This window comes from Equus asinus, chromosome 27 (assembly GCF_041296235.1).
Source record: "Equus asinus isolate D_3611 breed Donkey chromosome 27, EquAss-T2T_v2, whole genome shotgun sequence".
Lineage (NCBI taxonomy): Eukaryota > Metazoa > Chordata > Mammalia > Perissodactyla > Equidae > Equus > Equus asinus.
Window position 1 is genome coordinate 1731731 of NC_091816.1, and position 26235 is coordinate 1757965.

Sequence of the window (26235 nt, forward strand, 5' to 3'; positions counted from 1 at the left end):
ACGCCTCAAAACAAGAGAATTCCCTTTGAAATCCTTCAGTTGTAGTGAAAAGCAACTGGTGAATGATTCCTCGCCCAAATCCTAATAGGTGTTGTAATACCAGCAAAGGGATCACTGAACTTGATCACGAGTAAGCAAATATCCCCTCCCTATACTGCTCTGGAAAAAAATTGTTTTTCCTTTTTAATTTATTTTTAATCTGCCCTTCTCCAGTGAGGGTTCAGATAGCTTTAAATGATGAAGAATAATTTTTTTAAATGTCCCTTTTGGAGGCATAACCACATTGCATTATCCAGGACAGATAGAACGTTATAGTTAGCGTGGAAGCTACCTCAGGAGGGAGGTAGTAAGTTTTTATAAACATATATTGAAGACTGAAATGTCAGCACAGATGAGATATGCCAAATTTTCTCAATTTTTTTTGACAAACTAGAAAAAATACTGAAAAATCTGAGAAACTAAAGTTCTTAGTTTTTTAATTAGTAAATATAGCAAAATAGAACATTCTATCAGTTGTATACAGTTTTTCATAATTTCTTTTATACTTATTTTATTTTTCATTTAAAAATATATACCTTTCTGATAACAAGTTATGAACTTGTAAAAAGACAGCATTTCCTTGGGAAGTCTTCCAGTGTGCACAGTGAAGTCCTACAAAGGATAGAGAGCTTCCAGGTAAAGACGTCAAGTTGAACGCATATATTTACTTTTGCTTCCTCTTGCAACCCCACTGAAACAACAGAAAGGACACTTTGTGAAGGCATAAACCCACAGAGACCAACAAATAAAGTAAATGATAGAAGAGGCGATCATTTTTCAAAAATTCTTTGTTAACTATAACAGACATACAGAAAAGCACACAAAACAGAGAAGTACAGCTCACTGAATTATCACAAAGCAGCACTTGAGCATCAACGCTGAGATGAGGAAACAAGCTGGCCAGCAGTCCCAGAAGCCTCCTAGGGCCCCTCTCAAACCTCCACCCTCTCCCTCTCAACCACTGTCTGACTTGTATGATGAGCATTCCCTTGATTTCCTATAGTTTTATGACCTTAGCTAGGTCTAAGATTGTTTAGTTTTGCCTGATTTTTGGAATTTATCTAGATAAAACCATACAGGAGGTATTGTTAAATATATATACACATACATGCACATACACACACTCGTATATATACCTTTCAGCCTTTGTTCTGGCTATCCACTTTGCCCCCATCACTGCCCTTTTTTTTGGTGTAGAGAGAGAAGTTCAGGTTTTTCTCTTCTTTCTTGCTTCTAGATTCCCAACTTCTACCTCTTTCACATTTGACTTTTTATCACCTGGTCAGGAGGAAAATTGATTTTTTTTTTGGTACTGCTTCTCCGCTGATTTGATGTGTGACACTAGGCAGTCAACACTGAAGCTTTTTTGCCAATACCACCTCTCATCATCTTAAGCTATCCGCCAGCAACACTGAGACCAGGCCATAGGTCTTTCATTAAAGAATTAGTTCTGCCACCTCACTCTTCTTGGCTCTACGGAGGCTTTTCGTAGGGCAGATATATGCATTAGCAGATGGTATCCTTTGGACCACCCATAAATTGGCTAGAGCTAGAAAGGTGAAGATATGATTGTGTTAATATAATAACTTTTGGTTCCTTAACTGTAGAGTAATTCATCCTGGAGGCAAGACAAGTGGCAAGTGCTCCACCTCCTGTTTCACTGGAAATAGTAATGCACAGGCTGCTGCCTCTGACTGGAGCATGCTCACTACTTCTCTCCTGAATGCACATACTCACACACCAGCGTTTCAAGGGCTGGTGCATTTCAAGCGCTAGCGTAAGTTTCAAGCTTTCTGGACACCCCAGGCAGAAGTCCTCACTCTCAGACATCATTAGAGTCATGAGCCACACAACAATGTTCAGTCAATGAGGGACTGCATACAGGTCCCATGAGATTAGTACCATGTGGCCTAGGTATGTAGTAGGCTAGACGATCTAGGTTTGTTAAGTACACTCTGTGATGTTCACACAACGAAATTGCCATTTTGCATTGGATTTTATTGTAAGGCAATAATAATTTATTCCCCCACCATGTTTCCTTTACTAAAAAGAAATGAGTGAAATGTAAATTCAGAAGCTTTTCTCATTCTATTGAATAATAATACAAAATGAAAAGAAGTAATGCAGAAAGTTGTAACAATTTTTTTCTGTGATATACAGGTAACCTTACTGCTAACAGTCTTTAGTGAAAATGACCAGTCTCAGGATGTCACACCATTGCGTCAAGATATTAATGATTATAACCGGAGATTCTCAGGGCAGCCCAGATCTGTAAGTAATGTTATAACAGGTGCAAAGTTAGAGGAGAATGATACTTCTCTTTTGTAAAGTGAGATTTACCAACAAATATTCTTTGACTATGAAAAATCTCTCAGTTATGTGTGTTGGGTAAAGTTTTTACCTTCGTCATTATTGTCATTCACTGAGTCACAGCTTTCCCAAGGACTAGTTTTCTATCTAAAAAAAAAACCAGACATTACCAAACTCTTTATGAGATACTAGCAAAAAGCAATAGGAAAAACTGGAGGGAAATGTAAAATTATCAACTCCTATGTAATTCTAACATAAATAGCGTTTGTCTTATGAGAAAACTTAAACTGAGAACTCCTGGAGAGTTTTACAATTGTGTTCCACTCTGTTTTATTTACCCTGGCCACCTGTTTGAAATGTTTCCTTAAGGTTTTAGAGGGGTTTTTTTTAATGTCATCTTAGCTATTCAAAAGCATTCTATTTTTAAAGAACACATTAATTCTACAGTTGACCTCCCCCGAAAAAGGCATTTGGTAGATTAAAAACTGTCACATTTTACTGACTCATTCTAGTTTTCTGAAAATCAAACAAAGAATTTTAGTAGTGTGTGTATGACTGAATATGCACTTCAAAACCCAGAACATACTAAGTACAAATGTATGTGGAAAGCCTAGACTTCTCCTCCGAGCTCTCGACTTTGGCTATCCAGCTGCTTAGCCTTCATCTCCGCTTGGATGTTCAATAGGCATCTCAAACTTGACATGCATAATATCGAACTGATTCCCTCCTTAACTCAGTTCAGTCTCTTCTCAGCCTTTCTTAGCTCAGTTTTAACTTCCTCCTCTCCCTCATTTGATCTATAGATAAGTTGTATCATTTCTTTTCTCTTTTTTGTGGATCCTGTCATTCTTACCTCATAAAAGCATCCTGTGTCTGTAGCCATCATGCTGGTTCAAGCCACCACCATCTCTTGCTTGGGACAGCTGCAGTGGCCTCTTCACTTTGACTTTTGTAAGATCGGCCCTGAGCTAACATCTGTTGCCAATCTTTTTTTTTCTTCTCTCCAAAGCCCCCCGGTACATAGTTGTATATTCTAGTTGTAGGCCCTTCTAGTTCTGCAATGTGGGACACCGCCTCAGCATAGCCTGATGAGTGGGGCTAGGTCCACACCTAGGATTTGAACGGGTGAAACCCTGGGGCACCGAAGCAGAGCACACGAACTTAACCACTTGGCCACAGGGCCAGCCCCTCACTTTGACATTTTTCTTTGCACAGCAGCCCAAGTAATTTTTTTTTTTTTGAGGAAGATTAGCCCTGAGCTAACATCTGCTGCCAATCCTCCTCTTTTTGCTAAGGAAGACTGGCCCTGAGCTAACATCCATGCCCATCTTCCTCTACTTTATATGTTAGGACACCTACCACAGCATGGCTTGCCAAGCGGTGCCATGTCCGCACCCGGGATCCAAACTGGCGAACCCCAAGCCACCAAAATGGAACATGCAAACTTAACTGCTGCACCACTGGGCCAGCCCCCCAAGTAATATTTTGAAAACATAAGTAAGACCATGAAGCTCTTGTGTTTTAAAACTTCCATTTTGGAATAATGTTCCAACTCCCTACTTGTGGCTTACAAGGCCCTGCATGACCCAAGATCTCCCTCGGTCTCTACACCTTGGGCCACTCTCCCCGGCACCCACCATACTTCAGCTACACTGGCCTCCTTCAGCTCTCAGAAGACACTCGCAGTCTTTCCACCTTAATGCCTTCACACATGCCATTTCCTCTGTTTGCAATGCTTGTCCCTCTGCTCTTCCCATGGCTGACTTTTCATCCTTTAGGTCCTTCTTAAACAGACCTTCCACAGAGAGGCTTTCCCTGATCAACTGAGGTATTCTCTAGTATTGCCCTCTGTACACTTCCTTCATAGCTTTTTCACAAACAGTACTCAGGTCTTGTTCATTGTCTTTCTCTCAGTAGTCTAGAAGCTTCATGAGGGCAAGGACTGGGTTTATTTACTCATTACTATATTCTTATTCCCAAATTCAGTGCTTGGGATACAGTAGGCCCTTAATGTTTACTGAATAAATTAATGAGTTAGCCTTAAGATAAAAATTGATACTACTACTTCCAGCCGAGAGTAGAAGCTATTAAAACGCTCAGCATTAACCCGTGTGCTCATATGCCTCCTCGCACATATTCCTCTTTCTGTGATGTCATGGACATCACAGGCATGCAGTTTCACCTGTTGTGGACAATAATGGGTAAATCTTTTAGATGTTTAAGCAACAACAAAAACTTAATCCAATCACTATTGTCCTCCATAGTTATTTGGAAGCCTCTTCTGCTATTTTTCACGCAGCAGTTTTTTACATATCTTCCAGTGACATCTATAGGATGCTTCTCTGAAAGTCAACATGTTTCAAATTCAAGAACTAGCACTGAACTTAAAAAACATCATTTTAGGATATTTATTCATATTTTTAATGTGAAGCATACCATTGCTCAATTACTATTGTTTTGTAGGTGTCAGATATTTAATGAGTAGGAAAGTCTAGTATGTGATGAAATTACAATATAATGAAGACATTTAGCTCCTACTTTGGTATTCTCCCTCGTTCAAAGTTACTCAAAGGAGTATGATTGTGATTAATATACAAACATTTCTTAATAACCCATTTCATATTTCTTATCTAATTATTACAGATTTTGTATAAATGATACATATGAGAAGTGAACAAAATAGCTCTGATAAAGGATAGAAAAGTATTCAAAAAACATACTGGCTTGTCCTTAGAATATTTAAAGCAGTTCACCACAGACCTTGTGAAAGCTGTGTAGCTGTTTTGCTTTAAATATTAGTTTCTTCCATAAAGAATAGAAAACATAGGAAGTGATTCTAAAAAGTCCATTTTTGTTCTTTTGTGACCAATTTTCCAAAGAGTTACAAGATTTTCTTTATCTGGTGGAATTTTAAAATTGTTTTCTCATCACTTGCTCAATTCTTCCCATTTTTGTCTCCATCTCCTCAGCTTATTTGGCACTTGTTAAACAAATAAAATACATACCTACAATTGGAGTTATGATATTTATATAGATGGCTAAAAATAGCTGAACTGTGGGCAGTGGAATGACCACAGGAAGTGACTGACTTCCTCTGGTCAGTTTCCCTGGTGTGGACCAACCCCTGAGAAATGAGGTTAATAGAAGCAGCTGTGTTGAGAGTCGCAGTAGTTCATTACTGCATGGGACCTTGGACCTGGTTGTCAACAACTACAGAACAAAGGAGCACTTTGCAGTCGGAGAACAAACTGACTTTCTCAAGGTCATACAAATAGATATTGGTACTTTTTTTTTTAACATCTTTATTTAGACATAATTTACATGCAATAAAGTGCACCTGTTTAAAGTATACAATCCAATGGTTTTTAGTAAATTTACAGAGTAGATATAATCTAATTATCACCATAATCTTAATTTTAGAATATTTTCATCATCCCAAAAGCTTTAGCAGTTCCTTCCCATTCTCCTCTCTCCCTTCCCCTCTCCCCAGTCCTTGGCAACCACTAGTGTAGTTTCTGTCTCTTATAGATTTGGCTATTCTGGATATTTCATCGTTTCATTTAAATGGGACCATATAATATATAGCCTTTTGTCTCTGGCTTATTTCACTTAGCATAATGTTTTCAAAGTTCATGTTGCAACACATCTCAGTACATCATTGCTTTTTATGGCCAAATAATATGTCACATTTTGTTTATCTCTTCACAGTTGATGGACATTTGAATTATTTCCATTTTTTGGCTATTATGAATAATGCTGCCATTAATATTCATGTACCAGTTTTTGTGTGGACATATGTTTTTATTCCTCTTGGGTGTAAGCCTTGTGGAATTGCTGGATATTTTGATAACTCTATGTTTAACATTTTGAGGAACTGCCAAAATGTTTCATGTTTCCAAAGGGGCCGTTCATTCCCACCAACAGTGTATAAGCGCTCCAATTTCTCCACATCCTTCAATTGCTAAAAATTTATGTAATTTGTTAAATTTCAGCTGTGAAAATTAGGCTCATTTATGTAAAAACCTAGTGATTGATGTGTTTCTGTACATATTCAGAAACAATTATTTTCAGAAAAGTAGGGCCTGGCATTCCAAAAATTTTTGCAGCAATTAGTAATTCACTTAAACTAAACAGCATAAACGTCCTACGAAGGAATCAGTTTCATTGCTATTCTTAGACTGTCAAAGCCATCAAAGTTGATGTGTTTAATATATACTACGTATATATTGTCTGGGAATTTATAAAGGTCTTTTATATACAATATCTCTTTTAGTTCTTAATAGTCCTTGTGGCAGATAAATAAGCAATTAGTTGTTGACTTATCTCTAGTAGGTTAAACAACTTTTCCCAAGGTCACTTCGCTAATAAGTGATTGACTTTGAATTCAAACCCACGTCTGACTTTAAAGCTGAGACTTAAGCTCAAGCCTCAGACTCTATCCTACTCATTATTCCTTCCTTTGGTTTATTTTACTATCTCAAATTAGAGAGAACTTGAGTTCTGCATTACGATAGCCTATATTTTGAGTTTGTTGACATTTTAGTTGCTTTTCAGTTAGCTGCAATGACCTATTTTATAAGAACCTAGTAATCAAAAGACTGTTTTTAGATAACATGCGTAACTATAAAATAGTGTTCAATCAATATGTGAAACTCCTTAATTCATGTTAACTGAGTTTGCACGTTGCAAGAAAATTATATCATTTTGAAGTCTGCCACATTAGATGTCAAATTGTAATATTTGTTCTTCCCCCTACCAGATCATGGAAAGAATTATGGACCTACCCACTTTACTGCGGCATGCTTTCAGGGAAATGTTTTCAGTCGGGGGCCTTTTCTGGATGTTCCGTATCAGGATAATACTTTGTTTAATGGGGGCTTTTTTCTATCTTATATCACCTCTAGACTTTGTACCTGAAGCCTTGTTTGGGATTCTAGGCTTTCTAGATGATTTCTTTGTCATCTTTTTGTTGCTTATCTACATCTCTATTATGTACCGAGAAGTGATAACACAGAGACTGAACAGATGAAAATCAATGTTTACTGAAGTATTAGAGCTAATGTGTAAAATCAGACAGAAGGACCCATGGCAGTGTAAAGCATCTGAAAATTATCTTACAAGCTTAAAACCACCGTATGACAACAAACATTTGATTATCATTTGGCAAACGCTTAGCCATATAGGACTGGAATTTTTACATGTTGCAGATTCTAATATTAAGGTTAGAATTATAATAATTTACAGTTGTATCTTGATCGTGTGTTGTCTAAAGGTCTCTGGAAAAAATATGGAATTACATAAAAAGGGATGCTTTTCAATCTTTCTCTTTTCCCCCAAATTACTCATTAATTGGCTGTATAGTAAGATACTGTTAACAGTATAGTTTACCCAATTTGTCCTTCTCAGTGAGTACCTATGCGATAATCTATTGCTATAAGACTCATCTAAATATTTTTGTTACAATAAAATATTGTACAATATTGGGGAAAAGTCATTTTTTTAGTACTAGCTAAGTTTTGTGCATTTGGAGCAGTTCTGCTTTTCCATTCTGATATAAAGTTCTCCATTATCAGCTGAAAGTGAAAGAAGAAACTTGAACTTTATAATTTGATTTCTATTCTGGTTTAGAAAACACTTCTTAATAGAAAAAGTGACAAGATGTAAGATATTAATCTCTGGTCAGCACACTTGATGGTCTTAGTTATGACAGTTAAACAAGAGTTTGGTCCTTTTATAGGAATAGTATATAAAAGTAACTTATAAAAGGGAATTTTTTTCAGGAACCTGGGTAATACTGCAACACGTAGTAGTTTGATGCATTTCTGAGGAAAGTGGATCTTCATGACTTTGAGCATCAAAGACTTAGGAGGATATTAGGAACACTATTTAAATTTGACAAGAGAAATTACTGGTGAGCTATAGCAACAGAATGGACAAATGTGGTTAGTTTTCTCTTGTCAGAAAACTTTTGTAATCCTGTCCCCAAATGGGAGCAGATAGCCCAGATACATCCATCTCATGCAGAATGAGCCAGTGCTGTCTGAGGTGATTCAGTAGGAAAGTTCTGTTGGTTCTTTGATGGCTACAGCATTAAGTATCTAACGCTCTCTGCTGCAGTTTTCTGTTTGATAAGAATTAAAACCACGAGTATTATGAAATCCTGACTCTCACTGGCACTGCTCATTAGTGAACTGGACCGAGTCATTGATGCCCAAGGCTCGTGTTAGCTCTGTCACCTGTAATCACTGATGGTCACACTGTTATTCATGTATTAGTGAGCTTCACTATAAATACACAGGGAGAAAAAGAAGAAATTGGTCACATTCTCCCAAGTTAATCAGATTAGCCATCAACTAACAAGATGCCAAATGAAATATCAGTAGTGTTTTCTCATTTTGGGCCTAGGACAAAGCTGTTGCTTGTCATAGAGAAAAACAATAATGCTTAAATATAGCACACTATAATTAAAGCGATTTCTCACATACTTTTCATTTTGTCCTTAAGAATTATGTGAAGAAGGCAGGGCATTGCCTTCCTTTTCATAGGTGGAATCTCTATGTTAAAGACGAAAGCTTTTTTGCCTGAAGCCGCACACAAATAAGTGACTGAACTGGTGTTAGACGCTTCCTAGGCCTCCTGTGTGGGTTCAGAGAAGCGAAGACTGGTATGAAGAGGGGATGCAGGGGAGAAACTGGGACCTTTCAAAGTCTTCTGGAACACAGTGGATTAGGATAGCTTGGGTGCTCCTCAAAGGAAAGGTCTAGAAAGATGGTATATCGAGATTTCCTGAATCCTAATTCTACACTTCCAAATCAAACATCTAATAGGGTGGCATACTTCATAGAAAACATGTCAGCTGTAGTCACCAACCTGACAAGCTGATGAGTAGGAGTTTGTTACACCACCATTTACCAGACTAGAAACACATTTCCTACCAATTACAGATTTGGTGTGGGCTGCAGCGGTGTCGTTTTGAAAGGATTTAATTTCCTGTGCATGTGTTCTGCTCTGCTTCTAGTTACAATAATTTTATTGTAATATTTAGAATTCCTAAGACTTTCCTGGTAGAAGTGTATTGTACCAAATTTTGTAACATAAAAAACTGTGTGATCTGAAGTCTTATTAAATTGAAAAGGGAACATGCTGACATCTCAGAATTTTAGATCTGTCTGCTTATTATGTCATCTTTATTGATCACCAATAATAAATGTAGATGGGATCTGAAAGAATATTTAAAGCAAGTAGAGTCAATCAGTGTTTTAAACATTATAGTAATCCTTCTAGGACTCAGAGTTAAACCATACAAATCAAAGCAACAATTTGTATTTTTGTAAACAGCAAGATTGTAACTTTCACAAAAACAGATGGTCTAACCCCAGGAGCAGATGATAACTTGGGCAGCTCTGTGGGGAACAGGACGGAGGAAACACTTGTTCTAACTGCCGCCTGGAACAGCGGTTTCAGTACTGCAGCTCTCAGCCTTTGAGAGCAAGGGAAGAAAGGACTGTGCTGGTGCCTGTGGCTGTGCAGGCACCTACCTCCCAGAGTTGTTGCAGTGGATCGACGGTTTGGTTTCGTTCAAACCTTGTGATTTAAGTTTGTCAAGCAGCTATTCTTTTGAATAAAAGCAACATATCTAAAATGGAAATGTAGGTGTTACTTGCCTGTTTCTTTGCTGTTGTTTGTTTAATATTCAGAACTCCAGAAACAGCATCCAGTATAATGGTTGCAGGGGCTTTCTTTTTCACTAATGGACATCCAATATCTCATCATATTTCTAATTAATTTTGCTCAGATATTTTTAAATTTAAAAAGTAGAAGTGTTTTCCTTTTGAGGAAAATTACTTCATCTGGGCAGTGTGTATTAACTCTGGACAGTAGGGTGGGATTGGAATTAGAGTAGGCCTGTTCCTTGATTCCCCACTCCTGTTTCTTTTGAGTGTACATTTGATAACTGAAATTATGAAACTGATAACTGGAATGTTCTTTGCTGAGTCTGTGCCCTATGTGTACACCGACTCTCCCCTCCTCCTCTCTGCTCTTTGAAACACTAAATGTACCCTAGGCTCTTCTGTTGTGCTAAACAGCAACCCAAAACCTGGGTTCCAGCTGGGTTGGAATTGGAAAGGGCACTGAAGGTTTTAAGGCCCTGAGACTTCAGAGTCTCCCCGGACTAGGCCAGTAGGTCAAGGGCTGCTGACAGGAGGCGATGCTACCACAGAGATAAAGACAGCCACTGAGCTTTTGCTGTTCTGTCAGAACCAGACCCTCTTCATGGCATCAGTATTTGTTTTAAGCATCGAGTCCTTGAGTGCAAGCACATTTGAGGCGTTGCCAGTCACTCTTCTTCATCCATGTGCATCCTCTGACCTGTTCCATGTGCCCGAAGGGTACCTGAGAGGAGTGACCCCCTGTTAGGGACACTGAGCATGTCTGGACACTGTCCTTATCCTCTCTCAGACTAGCGGTGTATGGCTCTGAGCCTTTTGAGTGGAATCTATCATGTGATGTAGGAAAGGGCTGAGGGCTAAGGGCTAAAGATGTTTAAAACTCACTGATACCTAACAGTTTATATTCTGTTTAAAAACATAAATTTTTAAATTGTCTTTTTGCCAAGGAAGATTTGCCCTGAGCTAACATCCACCACCAGTCTTCCTCTTTTTGTATGTGAGCTGCTGCCACAGCATGGCCACTAACAGACGAGTGGTGTAGATCTGCACCCAGGAACCGAAACTAGGCTGCCAAAGTGGAGTGCACCAAACTTAAACACTAGGCCACCAGGGCTGGCCCTAAAAACATGTTTTTTAAAAAACTACGTAAAGATACCTGATGTTCAGATCAAAACACTAACCCTTCTAATTATAGAGAAAACCTATAATTTATATCTACTATATCTAATGAAAATTACTCTAGGGGGCCAGCCTGGTGGTGCAGTGCTTAAGTTCACACATTCTGCTTCGGCAGCCTGGGGTTCACGGGTTCGGATCCTGGGTGCGGACATGGTACCGCTTGGCAAGCCATGTTGTGGTAGGCGTCCCATGTATAAAGTAGAGGAAGATGGGCAGGGTTGTTAGCTCAGGGCCAGTCTTCCTTAGCAAAAAGAGGAGGATTGGCAGCAGATGTTAGCTCAGGGCTAATGTTCCTCAAAAAAAAGGAAAATCTTTGTTTCACTAATCCTAGAATATTAGAGCTATAAGGGATCTTAGAAATTGGCTAGTTTCTGTGTTTTTTCTGTGAAAATCAGATTAAAGCTATAGATAACTCCCCAGAAAAATGCATATATACATATGTATATGTAATCTGAACTCATTTTTCAAGGGATTCAAAGACCTGACCATTCATGGATTCCAAATTAAGAATTCTTCACTGAAATAAGCCAGATAGAGAAGGACAATCTCTGTATGACTCCACTCATATGAGGAATTTAAACATGTAGACAAAGAGAACAGATTAGTGGTTACCAGGGGAAAGGGTTGGGGGGTGAGGTGGGCACAAAGGGTGAAGGGGTGCACGACTGACAAACAATAATTGGGTTACACGACTGACAAACAGTAATGTATAACTGAAATTTCACAAGATTGTAAACTATCATCGACTCAATAAAAATTAACTTTAAAAAAAAAGAAAAGAATTCTTCACTGAGTCCCACAGCCTTACTCTACAGATAAAGATAATGAGGTCCAGAGAGAATGAATGGTAAGGTAATTTTTAATAAAAACTGTTTATAGAAAAAGTGTAGTAAGACAGAAATTAAGGAGCTGGCCCTGTGGCTGAGTGGTTAAGTTCACGTGCTCTGCTTCAGTGGCCTGGGGTTTCGCTGGTTTGGACCCTGGGCACGGACATGGCACCGCTCATCAGGCCATGCTGAGGTGGCGTCTCACATAGCACAACCAGGGGGACCTACAACTAGAAGATACAACTATGTACTGGGGGGCTTTGGGAGAAGAAGAAGAAAAATTAAAAGGAAAAAAAAAGACTGGCAATAGATGTTAGGTGCCAATCTTAAAAATAGAAAAAAGAAATTAAAATCTAAACCGATAGATATCAGTGAATTTAAACATCTTTAACCCTTAGCTCTCTCCTCCATCAAAATAAGTGGCTGATTTTTCTTCAGTTTATCAAACAAGAAGACAAAGTTTATCCTTCTGGAATAATTGTGACAAAACTTACCCTTTTAATGTCAAGGGTTAAATTTTCTTTTTTTCCTTAAATGTGTTCTACTAGTAAATGAATTAGTTCTTGGCCTCTTAAGACTTTGAAAAACATCAAACTTTCAACTAACCTTCAGTTTATCCCTATTTATTCTCTTTCCCTTAAATGGTCACATAAAGCTAAGGCATATATTCATTTTTGATATTTATTGAAGGGGTCAAATGAGCGTATATCTCATTCTGTAAGAAAAAAGGGCAATTTTGCATATCTTCTGTGGCCCTCTTTGGCTTATATACTGTCTTATTAAAGTAGAACACACGCCAAACATTTTATAAATCATAAAGGTCAGATGATGAATTATAAAGTGAACACAGCGTTTAAACATCACCTCGGTCAAGAGCTACACCACCAGCATCCCAGAAGCCCTCCTTCCTCAAAAGTAACCTCTTCTAACTTAACTTTTACCTACATTTTTTTACTCTACAAAAAAACAGAATCATACAGTATATTTTCTTTGGTGTCTGACTTCTTCAACCTTCTGTTGTGGGTCCACAGTGCTGTGGCTTGTAGCTTCTTTATTTTGATTCCTGCATAGTATTCCATTGTATGACTGTACCACAATTTATTCATTCAATTGTTAAAGGACATTTTGGGTGGTTTCCATCAACATTTAAAAGGCAGACAAACATCTTTGAAAGTAAAAATGCTTCCTTGCAGTCACCCCTTGACAAGTAAAGAACAATCATTCCAACTTTAGGAAATGTTAAGAAGAAATGGGCAAAGGAAAAAGAAGAAAAACAGACAACTAGTGTAAGTTAGTTTAGAGGAAGTGAAAACTAATTTTCTATTAATCAAATAAGTTAACTGGCAGACCACACAGTGAAAATTTAGTTTGGGGGATGTTTTACCAAGAAAAATTCAACATTCAGTTCAATATATGTTTTTTAATTGTATGCAAGTCACTTACCAATAAATTTACCATTCTGAAGTAAGGAAACATTAGGATTATATTCAACAAATAATTAAAATGTATATTTCATTCCAAATTATGGATAGCCGGGAGAGAGAAAACAGAAGAAAGGGGAGTGAAGAAGAGAACTTCTTGAGGGAAATCCAACCAGATAACAACTAAATGGATCGGTTTCATTCGAAATTGACTAATGATCATAAACCTCAAAAGGGTCCTCCGCACTGGCCAGTGATTGCGCGCTTCTTTATTAGCTTGCATGCCCAACCTCTGAGAACTACTTTATACTTTCTTTCTTTCCTGACATTCCCCAGTCCTACAACCCCACAGCCGATGACCCAGGTTCCTAAACCCTCCCACCCCTCCGAGTCCTCTTTTTGTAGGGGACTTAGCTCTCTTCTTTTTCAAAGGCCATCTGCATCTCAGTAAATGGCACCACCGTCAATCTATCTAAATGCTCAAGCCAGAAACTCAGGCTCAAGCCAGAAACCCTTGATACCTGGATTCCTCTCTCTTCCTCATTCTCATCTCCATCTATCAGCAAACCCTGGTGTTTCTACCTCCCACATATATATCCACTGTCACCACTTTAGACCAAGCTACCAACATCTCTTGCTTGCCTGCAGCTGCCTCTTAATTACCTGCTCATTTGCACTGTTGCCCCTCTAATATCACACAATAACCAGAATGACCTTTTGCAAGTGTTTATTAGGTCACGTCTCTCCCCTGCTTAAAATGGTCCCGTGGCTTCCCACTGCACTTAAAACCCAAGCCACCAACTCCCCTACTTCAGCCTCCCTTCATGCCCTTCTGCCCTGGCTCCCTGGACTCTACCACCACAGCCTCCACTCAGTTCCCAGAAAAGATGGAATCCTCTACTGCCTGTGTTGGGCATGCTTTCCCTGGCCTCCCCACCTTCATTCCTCACATTACCAGATTTTCTTCCTTCTTTGGTTCTCAGGTCAAATGTTCCCTCCTCAGCCAGACTACCTACCTGCCGAGCTAAAGCAGTGGTGACCCTTTCTTCCCTTATTCACCCTTACAGCATCCTAATGTATTGCGGCATCTTAGCACAATGTTATTTCATTTATATTTTTATTGTCTGTCTTCCCCTCACTAGAATATAAGCTCTATGAAGATAGGGACTATGTTAGTCTTGCTCACCAATATATTCCCAGACCTGGCATAATGCCACCACTATAATAGGTCGTCAATAAATAAAAGTTAATAAAGAAACGAAAGGAAAAGGAAGGGAGAAGAGACAAGGAAAGATCTCTCCTTCATTGTTACCTCCCAGGTATAAGGCATCATCTCCTCTCACCTATATGACCATGGAAGCCTTCCTACTGTCACCCACTAGTTGCCCCCAAACTCAAGGGTGGGTGTGGAAGCATTTAACTGTTTTTCCAAGTTGTTTTTCCCTTTTGTTATGTTAAGGAGACGCAATCACCACCCACCCTGAACGGACCAGGCCTCACAGGGGAGCTATGCCTGTGACCTTTGCCTCATTTTGAATGCTAAGATCTCTCCAGGAGGAGCTTAGGCCTTATTACCGTTCCCAGCAGGGTGTGTGCAGGCGTGTTTTCCAGCTGAGCCTGCGCAAGCAAATACCCACCTCTCCCTTTTGAATATTTATTACCCATCCGAAATAAACGTCCCTGCTTCCCTTTGTTCGAAGACGCCATGACTTTGGAAATGACTCCTCACGGTCTATTTGCTGCAAATACACTTTACTTTGTGAGACAACTACTCTGGTGGAGAGTCTTATTTAACTTGCCAGGAGGGAACCCACTTTGGTTTCAGTAACACTACCAGTCTCCCTGCCTCTAAGTTGCCCCCTGCTATCTATACTCAACGCAGCAGAGTGACCATTTTCAGACTGTCTCGCTCCTCTGCTTAAGTCTGCTCTTCATTTCACTCAGTGAAAGTCAAAATCCTTACCCAAAGCCCTCCATGACCTTGTCCCATTTCCTCTGACCTTCTCTCATATTTGTCCCCTCTGGCTCACTCTGCTCCAGCCACACCGGCCTCTTTGCTGTCGCTTGAACACTGGGACACTGAGCCTCAGGAGTTTTGCCTTAGCCATTCACTCTGCCTGCAAGCTTCTTCCCCTAGATATCCACGTAAACTCTCACCAACTCCAAATCTTTGCTCAGTAGTCACTTCCTCCATTAGGCCTATCCTGTTGTTAAGACACAAAATTCAACTGAGTAAATTAAACGTCAAATTGGCTTTATGCAAGACTCATGAATCAGGCGGCACCCCATCTAGTAAATAGAAGGGAGCTCCAGGGGCTGTACAAAATGGCTTTCACAGGCAAGAGGAGGAGAGGAAGTTTCTAATAGATGGATTGTTTCAGGCAAGGTCACCTTCCTTTGGGGGAAGGGCCGGGGGTCTATCATGCAGATTACCTCACTAATTCCAGATTCACTGGTTAAAGGTCACACTTCTGGGGGAGGTTGAAACTGCAATGAAGTCTTGGTTTCCTGTCATGGAGGCAATGACTCGGTTTGGGGCCTGTTGTTCTTAACACTGTCCATCGCATTTAAAATCACAACCCCCTCACCCCTACATGGCACCTTTCACCTATGTTCTTGGTCTGCCTCCTCCAACCCCTATTTGATTAGCTTCATGAGGGCAGAAATCAGAACACAGCAACGTTCAGTCAATAACTGTTCCATCAGTTGATGAGTAAAGGATTTCAGTGAACTCTAATGAAAATATACTTTTTCTAGTGAAAATATACTTTCTCAGTTCACAAACAGGTATCACATTCTGATTTTTATTGCACAGCAAACCACAGAGGAAATTGCCACCTCTCTCAATACCCCTGGAAACGCTAATAAACTATTATTCTGGTACTTTGGTACAGGGATATGGCTCTGAAAACATTTTATTTATTTATTTATTTTATTTTTTTGAGGAAGATTAGCCCTGAGCTAACTGCTGCCAATCCTCCTCTTTTTTTGCTGAGGAAGACTGGCCCTGAGCTAACGTCTGTGCACATCCTCCTCTACTTTATATGTGGGATGCCTGCCACAGCATGGCTTGCCAAGCAGTGCCATGTCCACACCCGGGATCCGAACCAGCGAACCCTGGGGTGCCAAGCGGAACATGCGCACTTAACCGCTGCACCACCCAGTGGGCCCCTGGGACCATTTTAGACATTCGGTTTCTAGGACTGGTTGATTTAAGCAACATTTTCTGGATACTTAATTTATGCCAGACACTGCAAGCTGCCAGGGTTACAACACTAAGACACAGTCCTTGTCCTCAACAGGATCTTGGTTCTGATGAGGAAGACAGACAAGTACTCAGACATTACAATAAGGTTCGTAATTGTATATGGAGCTCAGTGGAAGTTTTCATTGGAACAAGAGAGGTGCCTAACTTAGGGAGGCTAGGAAGAGAGGGTAAGTAAAGCTTCTTTGAAAACATAACACTCAGGGCACATTTTAAGGGTGGACAGGTCAGGGAAGGGCATTTCAGGCCAAGGGAAATAGCCTATTTAAGGAAGCCAGGACAAATTCTGCCCTCTGTACAAAGTTAAAGACAAGTGGAGGGAGATAAATAGTGAATAAGCAGACGTACCAGATCCTAAAGGGCTTTATGGCTCACCATAAGAAGTTTGGATTTTATCCAGAAGAGAGGGTAGCTTCTGAAGGATGTGAGCAAGGGAGTGTCAGTTTCTGTGGAGGACAGATTGGAAAGAGGCAACACTGGAGACCTGGACAGTTTCAGGTTGCTGCAAGAGTAAGAGACCATGCGGGCCTGATAAGAACAGACAAAGGAGATAGAAAGGGATGGATTTAAGTATTTACTCTACAAAATTAACTGGTCATCAAAGGGACGTGGAGGGTGTGCAAGAAATCTAAGATGACTCTAAGGTTTCTGGCTTAAGCAACTGAATAGATAATTCAGTTGATAACACTGAAGGCAGAACAGATTTACCTAGGAAATTCAAGATTTAGAAAATCACAGCATTTGACACAGTTCAAGCAGCAGGGTGTTTAGAGCGAGAGGATGGAACCCTGGGGTAACATCAACATTTAAAGGGTGGGGGGTCGGAAAAAGTGTCAGAGCCATGAAATTACTCAACAGGCCGCTCTCAGGCCTCCAGGCTCTGATCTACACACAGGAGGGGCACGCAACACGGAGGCAGAACCTCCCTCCGCTGTGAACCTCCCTGTCGCAGTTCGATTTCCGCCAAACACCTGGAGATCACCACGGAACCGGCCGACCTCAGGAGCGTCGACCTGACGGCTGCTGCCCACAGCCCACCGAGGGTCCCGGGAAGGTTCGGCGTGGGAGCGGTGGGGGGCTTTCATTGCTAAAACTCTGCACCTGGGCTCCTCGCAGAGCCTTGCGATACCCGAAGAGACAGGTGATGGGATGAAGGTTAGCGGTCTGGACAAGGAGCCCACAAAGTTCTACAAATCATACACTATCCGTGGCCGCCCCTTCAAGAATGGGCGCAATCAACCAACGACCTCAGCTTTACACCTGTGCCCCTCAGGCCAGCAGACCCAGCAGAGCGGATTGTTCTCCACCCTAAAGCGCCCCGGATAAATTAAGGCACGGAAAACACCACGGGAGGGGAACCAGGGCGTGGGCTCCCCTCACCTCCCCTCCCCTCCCCTCCTCTCCTCTCCTCTCCCAAATAATTCCTCTCTTCCTTCCGGAAGCTCGCAGGCCCTGCCCACTTCCGCAACGCTGAGCACGCCGCAAGACACGCCGGGCCTCAGCCAATGGCCTGCTTCCCAGGAAACGTTACCTCTGACCTTAGGGCTAATCAGAGACAGTAGGACGAACTCCTCGCGAGAGGTGAGTTTGAAGCAGCCTCCGCCATCTTGGAGATGGGAGACGGGCGATGGTTGTGGTCTTTCTGCTAATGCAAACAACAAAACGGGCACATTAGTCACCCCCGAGTGAGGCTATCTTCACTGTAACTGTTGACCAAAGCTACAGAAGAAGCGCGGGCGTCAAAGCCGAGCGCGGCGACACCGATAGCAGCTTCCCCCGCCTGCTGGGGAGCCAGAAGCGAAGTGACTGAGGACCGGAAGGATGGTGCAGTCCTGTTCCGCCTACGGCTGCAAGAACCGATACGATAAGGATAAGCCCGTTTCTTTCCACAAGTAAGTACCGTGCGCGCCTCGGGGGCCGCTCCAGCCGGGGCGGGGGCGCGCGGCCGGTAGGGCTCGGGGGCGGAGCCGGGCGCCGCGCGCCGCGCGCGAGACCTGGAGCCGGGGCGGGGGCGGGGGCAGGGGCGGGGCGCCTGAGCTCGGAGCCGCTTGGCGGCCGGGCTGCGCGGTCTCGGCGCGCGTCGCCGCGGCGACCGTTTCTCGTCCTCTGGGCGGCGGGTTCGGGGCCCGCGGGCGGTGCCTGGAGGCCCCGCGGGAGGCGTCGGAATTTCCCCACCGGTCAGGGAGAAGCCTGGTGGTGGTAACTTCAGAAGTAACTGAAGTGGGAACAAAGACGTTTAGACACGGAGAAGGCCCCCTTTTCGCCCTTGCCGAGGACCGGAGGCCAGCGTCGCAGTCAGGGATTGGTGTTTGGCCAGGGGGTCACGGAGGGCGTGGCTGCGCCCGCTTCTGGGAAGCAGCCTTTAGGGGCCTCTGAGTTTAGAGAAAGCGGCTGGTGCTGCCGGATGGGCGGTCGTGTGTCCAGCGCTCAGCCGCGGTGCCTGGACGGTCGTGGGCGGCCGTGTTTCAGGTCGGCGCGGGCCGTTAGGGCCGCACAGAGCAGCCGGCAGAGGGGAGCCCGCCCCCCGCCTGTGGCCGTCACGGCTGCCCATCCAGAGGTGCTGCCGGCAGAGTCCTAGCGGGGAAGGTGTTCTCTTGACGAGGAAACAGCAAAATGGAAATGACTTAATGGTCATCAAATGTATGCAAAATGTGACACGGTGGCATTTTCATTCAGTAATTCAGTATCGACAAGTTTTATTGCATTTACATTAAAATTGTTTTTGCAAGAATTCCCGACTATAAAAGGATGATAGTAAGGAATTAGAATCAGTGGCAAACTATGCGAATTATTTATAGCTAAACAATTACAAAAGCAAAATTTTAAATACTCCTTCAGATTTTTTTGGCGGGAGCCGTTTATGTTGAACAGCGGGTGTGGATGCGTTTTTGCGTGTGATGTAAAATGAGCGGCGCCTGACAGAAACGAGTGTCTAAGCACGGAGAGATCTGGAGAGTGGATAGAACACTTATCACTTCAGGATTCAGTTCCGTATATGCCAGTATTGCTTCTTGATTTGTTGGAATTCCTGGAAGTTGATGAAGTGGCCTCCAGTACTTTTAAGCGTAGGAAGAGGCGGGGAGGTGGTGACGCAATCACTCGCATTCAGCTCCCCACCTTCCACTTCTAACGATCTGGCAGAGGGAATCTACAAATACGGACTGGAAACCTTCATTCACACGTCAGAAATACTGAGTGTCTGCCGCCTGTTACACGATTGAATGGAAAGAGGGGCCAAGCTGCATCTCGTCCCTTATCTGAAAGAACCGTTTTTGGGAGTGGATGGGAAAGATCTTGGCAGACCCTCCCAGACGTCCCTGAGCCTTTGCAGTCCTTGAGTCGGGGGCCGAGGTGCCCGAGTGGCCCGGTGGTGGCCGTCCCAGCGGGGTCTCCCGGGAGTGCTGCTTCCCGCAGTCCCTGCTGCGACGGTGGAACGGCGGTGCTGGAAGGAAGAGGACTGTCCTAGAGATTGCTTAGCTCTTGGTGACCACAGCGGGGTCAGGCTCTGGCGTTCCTTAGTGGAAGAGTAACGGGAACGTGGAGTCAAACATCCTTCTGGCTTCTTTCCAGTCCCCCAGCTTACTAAATCCTTGACCAGGAAAAGTAAAATCACAGTAAATTTAAACTCTGCCTCCCTTCCTCTGGGCCTAACAGACGTGTTTCATGTAGATTAAGAGGTAAATCAAGATAAATCATGTTGTTTCCTCATCGTTATGATTTTACTGTAATTTCCTTGATTCATGTTTGTTAGACTGATCGTTGCTCACAGCATATACAAATAAACGTGCAGTTTTGTTTTACAGTACACAGAAAATCACTGGTAAAAATAAAAATTACTACAAATTCACCCTGTAGTATGTATTTTACTTGAAACTTTGTGTCTTCAATATAAAAAGTTAAACATTAATAAATGAGATAACTAGATAGTGGAGCCACCCAATTCACCCTTGTGTTTTTAGATGTGTGTGCATACGTGTATCTGTTAGTGAGTTTTTCTGTGATGGAAGGGAAAAGCAGCAGTACTGCGTGTGGGCCCCCGACCCCCACCTCCCATCACCGCTCTCCCGCTGCCTGCCTCTGTGCACACGCTAACTTGGAATATGTGTATGTTTCCATATGTAAATTCTTAATCAGCCTGTCTTGCGTAGATTGTATACATCGTGATATCTGACGTTCTTGTAACTGCTGTGTCATCAGTAAGATTCCTATAAGAGAAACTGCTTGTTGGAAAAGCAAACACACCATGCTGAGAGGGGTGACATATCCCACATTAGCGGGTGGTCACTTTATTTATAGGGTCATGAAAACAAGTACATTTTTAATGAACTAAGGTGAATAAAGGCATAACTAAAAACTGTCACAAAAAAAGAAAGAGATAGTGGAGCTAGTGTTTTAGTCAAATACAATGGAACTGTCTTCTGTTGGTGTTAACACCTTTCTAAGCAGGAAAATTTGTCTGTACCTTTTTTTTTTTTTGATAAGGTTAGAGAACTGAATAATGTCTTCTTTGCAGGTTTCCTCTTACCCGACCCAGTCTTTGTAAAAAATGGGAGGCGGCTGTGAGAAGAAAAAACTTTAAACCCACCAAGTATAGCAGTATTTGTTCGGAACACTTTACTCCAGACTGCTTCAAGAGGGAGTGCAACAACAAGCTACTGAAGGAGAATGCTGTCCCCACAATATTCCTGTGTACTGAACCGCACGACAAGGTGATGCGTGTTTGAAGATATCGGCTTGCTTTCTATTTGTAGAATTAATGTGTTCAATGTGGAAAATTCAGGGTATTGTTAAGAAAATAAATGTTACCTGGAACCCATCACTTATGTAAATAATCACTGTTAGCAGTGGTATACTTTTAAAAAATACTAAATGCCGTTTATTAAAGTTAAACATCCTCACATTAAGAAACTCAGTCTACATTTGTAACTTCCTTTAAGATCACTCTGTACCCCTATTTGTATGTTGATAAGTTTTGGTTTTTCTTTGTCAATGACAGCTCAGTTTCGAAGTATTTTTCCCCTCAGTTTTAAGTGTTTAGTACTAATTAAACCTTATTAATCATTCTTGTTCTTTCTTGTATCCCATTCCTACATCAGGTAAAAAAGTAAAATTAAAACTTAAGTGATTTTCTCATTTTGGAATGTTTTTATACCAGAGTCACAAAAAATTCTAGTATTCTTAAATTCCACAGATGAATTCTTTTGAACTGTTGCTTTTAGTTACTAAATTCAAACCCACTCTGCGTTATTGTTTTAGAAGGAAGATCTCCTGGAGCCACAGGAACAGCCTCCCCCGCCTCCTTTAACGCCTCCGGTTTCCCAGGTTGACGCTGCTATTGGATTGCTGATGCCTCCCCTTCAGACCCCTGATAACCTCTCAGTTTTCTGTGACCACAACTATACCGTGGAGGATACAATGCACCAGAGAAAAAGGATTCATCAGCTAGAACAACAAGTTGAAAAACTCAGAAAGAAGCTCAAGACCGCGCAGCAGCGATGCCGAAGACAAGAACGACAGCTTGAAAAATTAAAGGAGGTCGTACACTTCCAGAAAGAAAAAGACGACGTATCAGAAAGAGGTTATGTGATTCTACCAAATGACTACTTTGAAATAGTTGAAGTACCGGCATAAAAAATGAAATTTGTATTCATTTTTAATGGGCAATACCACATACCCTCTTCTAGCCTATAAAGGAGTTTCATTTGAAAAAATAACACTTGATTACTTGTATAAAAACAGTTCAGAATATTTTTTTAAAAAAATAAATTAGATATGTACTGTAAAATGGTAAAATTTTTGTTTGTAATTTCAGGGTTTTTACATTTTAACAAAATATTTTAAAAGTTATAAACTAACCTCAGAGCTCCAATGTAAGTTGGTTTCAAGATTTGGGATTTTTAGTTTTTAATTTGAGTATTTGTAGAAATAATGTAAAAATAGAAAGTAAAGAGAATGAGAACAGAACAGTAAGGGTGATTTAATTTTAAAGTTTAAAATTAATGCCGTTTATTGAGAGAACTTAGTTATATTTTAAATCAGAAGTATGGATCAGATCATGGACATAACTTCTCAGAATATATATATTCTTATTAACATTTTTATTTGTAAAGTCAGAAGATTTATTTGTCTTTCTTATCACTTGTCAAAAATAAATTGGCAAGTCAGTACTTTAAAAAAAATTGGTTGTCTTCAAAGCAGAAAATGAAGAGTCATTCCATACCTAATGAGTATGGTTAAATAACTTTATAAAGAATGGATTTTTTAAAAGTGGGCCTCTCTTTTGTCCCCCGCTGTCTGGCATTATAAAATTAGAAGAGTATCTTCAGTGGAAGCAGCATTCTTGAGTAGACAAAGTAGGCATTGTTATCAGTGAAGGAGGAAACGTGGGCGCCTCATCCCTGGTGTGCCTTCCTGTCTCACCCCGGAGCTAGGGGCGTCCACCCCGCGAGGCAGTTCTTCTGCGTCCAGACCCTAACCAGCAGGCTTCCGCAGCAGTCTGAGCTGTACCATAATATGGTGACCTTGCACTTGACTAATGGATTTTGGTCAAGGCTTTACATAAAAAATTATTTCTTCACTTTTAACACAAGTTAGAAAGTATATCACATTTTCTTAAATGAATGATTTGTATTCAAAAACAACCTAATATGTAGTGTTTATTTTACTGAATGTTGAGATTTAAACACTGAAGTTTCTATTCAAACTGTGAGTTGTGTTCTGACTTTGTAAGAAATTTTACATATATTTGAAATGAAAATATGTTCCGAATAAACAAATACTGCCACAGAGATTACTTAGATTTAGAGTAACTGTTCCAACTAGAATTATTTTATATTTCAAAGTACGCTGAGATAGTTGAAGAGTAACAGATCTTTTCAGGCAGTATTAAATTAAGACATAAAACAATGGCATTCGAAAGTGTCTTTTGTAGACCTGATTTTCGGTATAATTTACTGCCATGCTGCCAGAGGATAGTAGTTTGATTCATGGAGATTTGTTTTTTATGAACTTGTATTTCAAAAATAGAAAATTATATTAGAAGATTACTTAAAGTTGTATAGTCTTATAACATTTAGATCTAACTCTAGTGAATATTTTGCAAAGTATATATCTTCAATCCAAATTGTCATCTACATAAAAGAAAATCTGTGTGTGTGTGTGCGTCCAGAACCAGGAATCCAACAGTGAATTACAAAAGTGGTAATCATAGTTACTTAGCATCTTAGCATTATGATTTAACCTGAAGCTGCTTTCTTTTTATAACAGACGTAAGCCATATTTGGAGAGAACTGAGTAAGCAGCGTGTGTACCAACTGTTTGCATTGAAATAATTTATTGTAGCTTAACATAGGGAGTTTGAGTACAGGTGCTTATTTCAGAATTTGAGATGTAACATTTGTTGAATGTTTTTAAAATTCATTTTATCTGTTGTGTTGTTTATGACATTGCCAAGAAAAAGAGAACATTTAGGCTAAAATAGGTCCCATTCAAGCATAACGAAACTCAGTCTGAAACAAACAGGGGCAAAGACTCAATCTAGAACACATGGGCAGAAGACACATGTGAGTTGCAGCGTATTCTGAATGACATTTATTTTAAGCACATATGGTAACAACCTAAAATTTCCATTTGTGTGTGACATAATCTGGCCATAATGATGAGAAGGAATAGCTGTTTCTTAAGTGCTAGGAAAACTATAGAATCATAGAATTTGAGAATTAAAAGGGACTTAGAAACCATTGAACACTAGCCTAACCTCCAAAACCTGCAAAATCCTCTTGTAAACTGTCCTTGACCAGCGTCCTCTGTTCTCCGTGCCATTTACATTTAAGCAATTGTTCTGCTTACATTCTTTAAAATGGATTTTTGGATTAGAATAGAATTAGTTGCCACTCTTTATACTTGTTTATAGTGCAAATATAAACTTCACTTTGAACTGCAGCATAGTTTGAAGTATCAGATTCCCAATTAAAGAAGTTTTAAAATTTTGGAAAGTAATTTAAATGTTTACTAATTGTATACTTGTTATATGTACTAAAAATAATTCTGTCATTGCAGTAAAGAAACGATGGTGGTGAAAATTATTAGCAAAACTTTTTACTTGGAAATCAAGTACATGAGGAGATTTTTTTTCTTTTAACCATAATTTGTGTAATCCCTTTCTTAGAAGTATAACAATAATGGTGAAGGCAAATGAAAGGTTCACTTCATAGGGGTTTTTTTTAGGTTAAGTTAATATTCGCTAGTCATCTTTAGTTGTTAAAAAAATTATACACACAAACCTATGGCTTTTATGCCCAACATCTGTGGCTTTTATAAACTCAGTAGTAAGCAACAGAAAATAATTATTCAAAAGTCCATAAGATCTATAAAAAGAAAACTTCATTTGTGTTCCAGAATTTTTTAAAGAAAGCCAGCCATGAATAGCATTTACAGGAAAAAGAAGCCAGATTTGCTTGCTTGGTCCTTACTCTTCCTGATGTTGGGGACCCCGTGATTTGCATGCACAGTGAGTGAAGAGCGCTGCTCCTGGCTGGTGGTGGCTGGTGTCTCTGGGTGTTATGGTTTAAATAGCTGTGTATTAAAACACAGTCCTTGATGTCAAAGAAAAATAGCAAAGAGCGAACTGATTTACAAACAAGCACAAAAGCAGTTACAATTGTACTTAACAGAAAAGTTTGCTCAAATTAATATTCTTTTACAATTCATGTCTTCATATCTTTTTTACCTTGGATGTGGTTTTATTCTGAGTTTTTTGTCTTCTGAGTGATAAATATTTTTTAAACTAAAAATTTATTGAGAATCTATTCATTTTTAAATTAATAGTATTTTGGGTTTTGAGATTATCAAAATTTCATTTTTTAAATATCCTAAGGGATAAATATGAATAAACTTAAATTGTTTTTGGTGAGATAAACTACAACATTAACATTAAACAGATGACTTCTGGAATGGCTACATGAGGAGCTCCAATCTGCTGCCCACCATAACTACCATCACTGGTGAAAAAAATTTTTTAAATAATCATTTAAAATCTGCATATCGTCCTAAGGGCATACAGTAAATGAAGAAACATTTAGGAAAATCTGAATCTCTGTAAGAACTGTCCACGAAAATAATCCATAACCAATCTATAAATGAAAATTTGGGTGAGTTTATTGTGAGCTTAAATCTTAGGATTATAACCCGGGAGAGTCTTTCCACAAAGGAACAGAGCACTCCAAAGAAGTGGGGGTACACAGGGTGGTTATATACCCTCAAAGAGGGTGTTTCGCATATGATTGAAATGTCCCTCCCACAATAGTCACAAGATTGCCCTGTCTGCACAGCGCTTGATGGGCTCAGCAGGTAGTGGGTCTGCTATCTTGGTGGGCATAGCAGGAGGCAAGTCTATTGTCTCAAACTGGGCGGTCACAGGTGAGTGCAGCAATCAGTTTCTAGCCTAAGGAAAGATACTTAATCCTTAAGGAGATGCCAACATTGGGAGGGGGAGGGAAGTTGCACTTTTATCTCAAGGGCCTTTT

General features: G+C 40.5%; 2 protein-coding genes and 1 long non-coding RNA gene across 10 annotated transcripts in view; 2 read left to right on the forward strand and 1 right to left on the reverse strand.

Moving 5' to 3' along the window:
* The window catches only part of RNF170 (ring finger protein 170), a 29685-nt gene extending 20094 nt beyond the window's left edge, over positions 1–9591 (forward strand). For 4 of the 8 annotated variants that reach the window (XM_044750777.2, XM_070499992.1, XM_014837806.3 and 1 more), the window contains 3 exons: positions 591–675; positions 2200–2310; positions 7109–9591. In XM_044750777.2, coding sequence (XP_044606712.1) covers positions 591–675; positions 2200–2310; positions 7109–7378 — 466 coding nt within the window. In that variant the 3' untranslated portion in view covers positions 7379–9591. The remainder of the gene's footprint in view (positions 1–590; positions 676–2199; positions 2311–7108) is intronic. The other 4 variants (XM_044750776.2, XM_070499991.1, XM_070499994.1 and 1 more) reach the window with 1 other exon arrangement.
* On the reverse strand, positions 462–18722 carry LOC139042301 (uncharacterized). Its single transcript, XR_011498865.1, has 5 exons — positions 18612–18722; positions 18243–18356; positions 2441–2496; positions 1176–1317; positions 462–730 (listed from the first exon to the last, which is right to left on the reverse strand). It is a non-coding gene; the product is annotated as an uncharacterized lncRNA (long non-coding RNA).
* On the forward strand, positions 18247–25503 carry THAP1 (THAP domain containing 1). The gene is made up of 3 exons (XM_044750779.2): positions 18247–18603; positions 21225–21420; positions 21968–25503. The coding sequence occupies exons 1-3, from the start codon at positions 18533–18535 to the stop codon at positions 22340–22342; spliced, it is 642 nt and encodes a 213-aa protein (XP_044606714.1). The 5' UTR covers positions 18247–18532; the 3' UTR covers positions 22343–25503.
* The last annotated feature ends 732 nt before the right edge of the window (positions 25504–26235 follow it).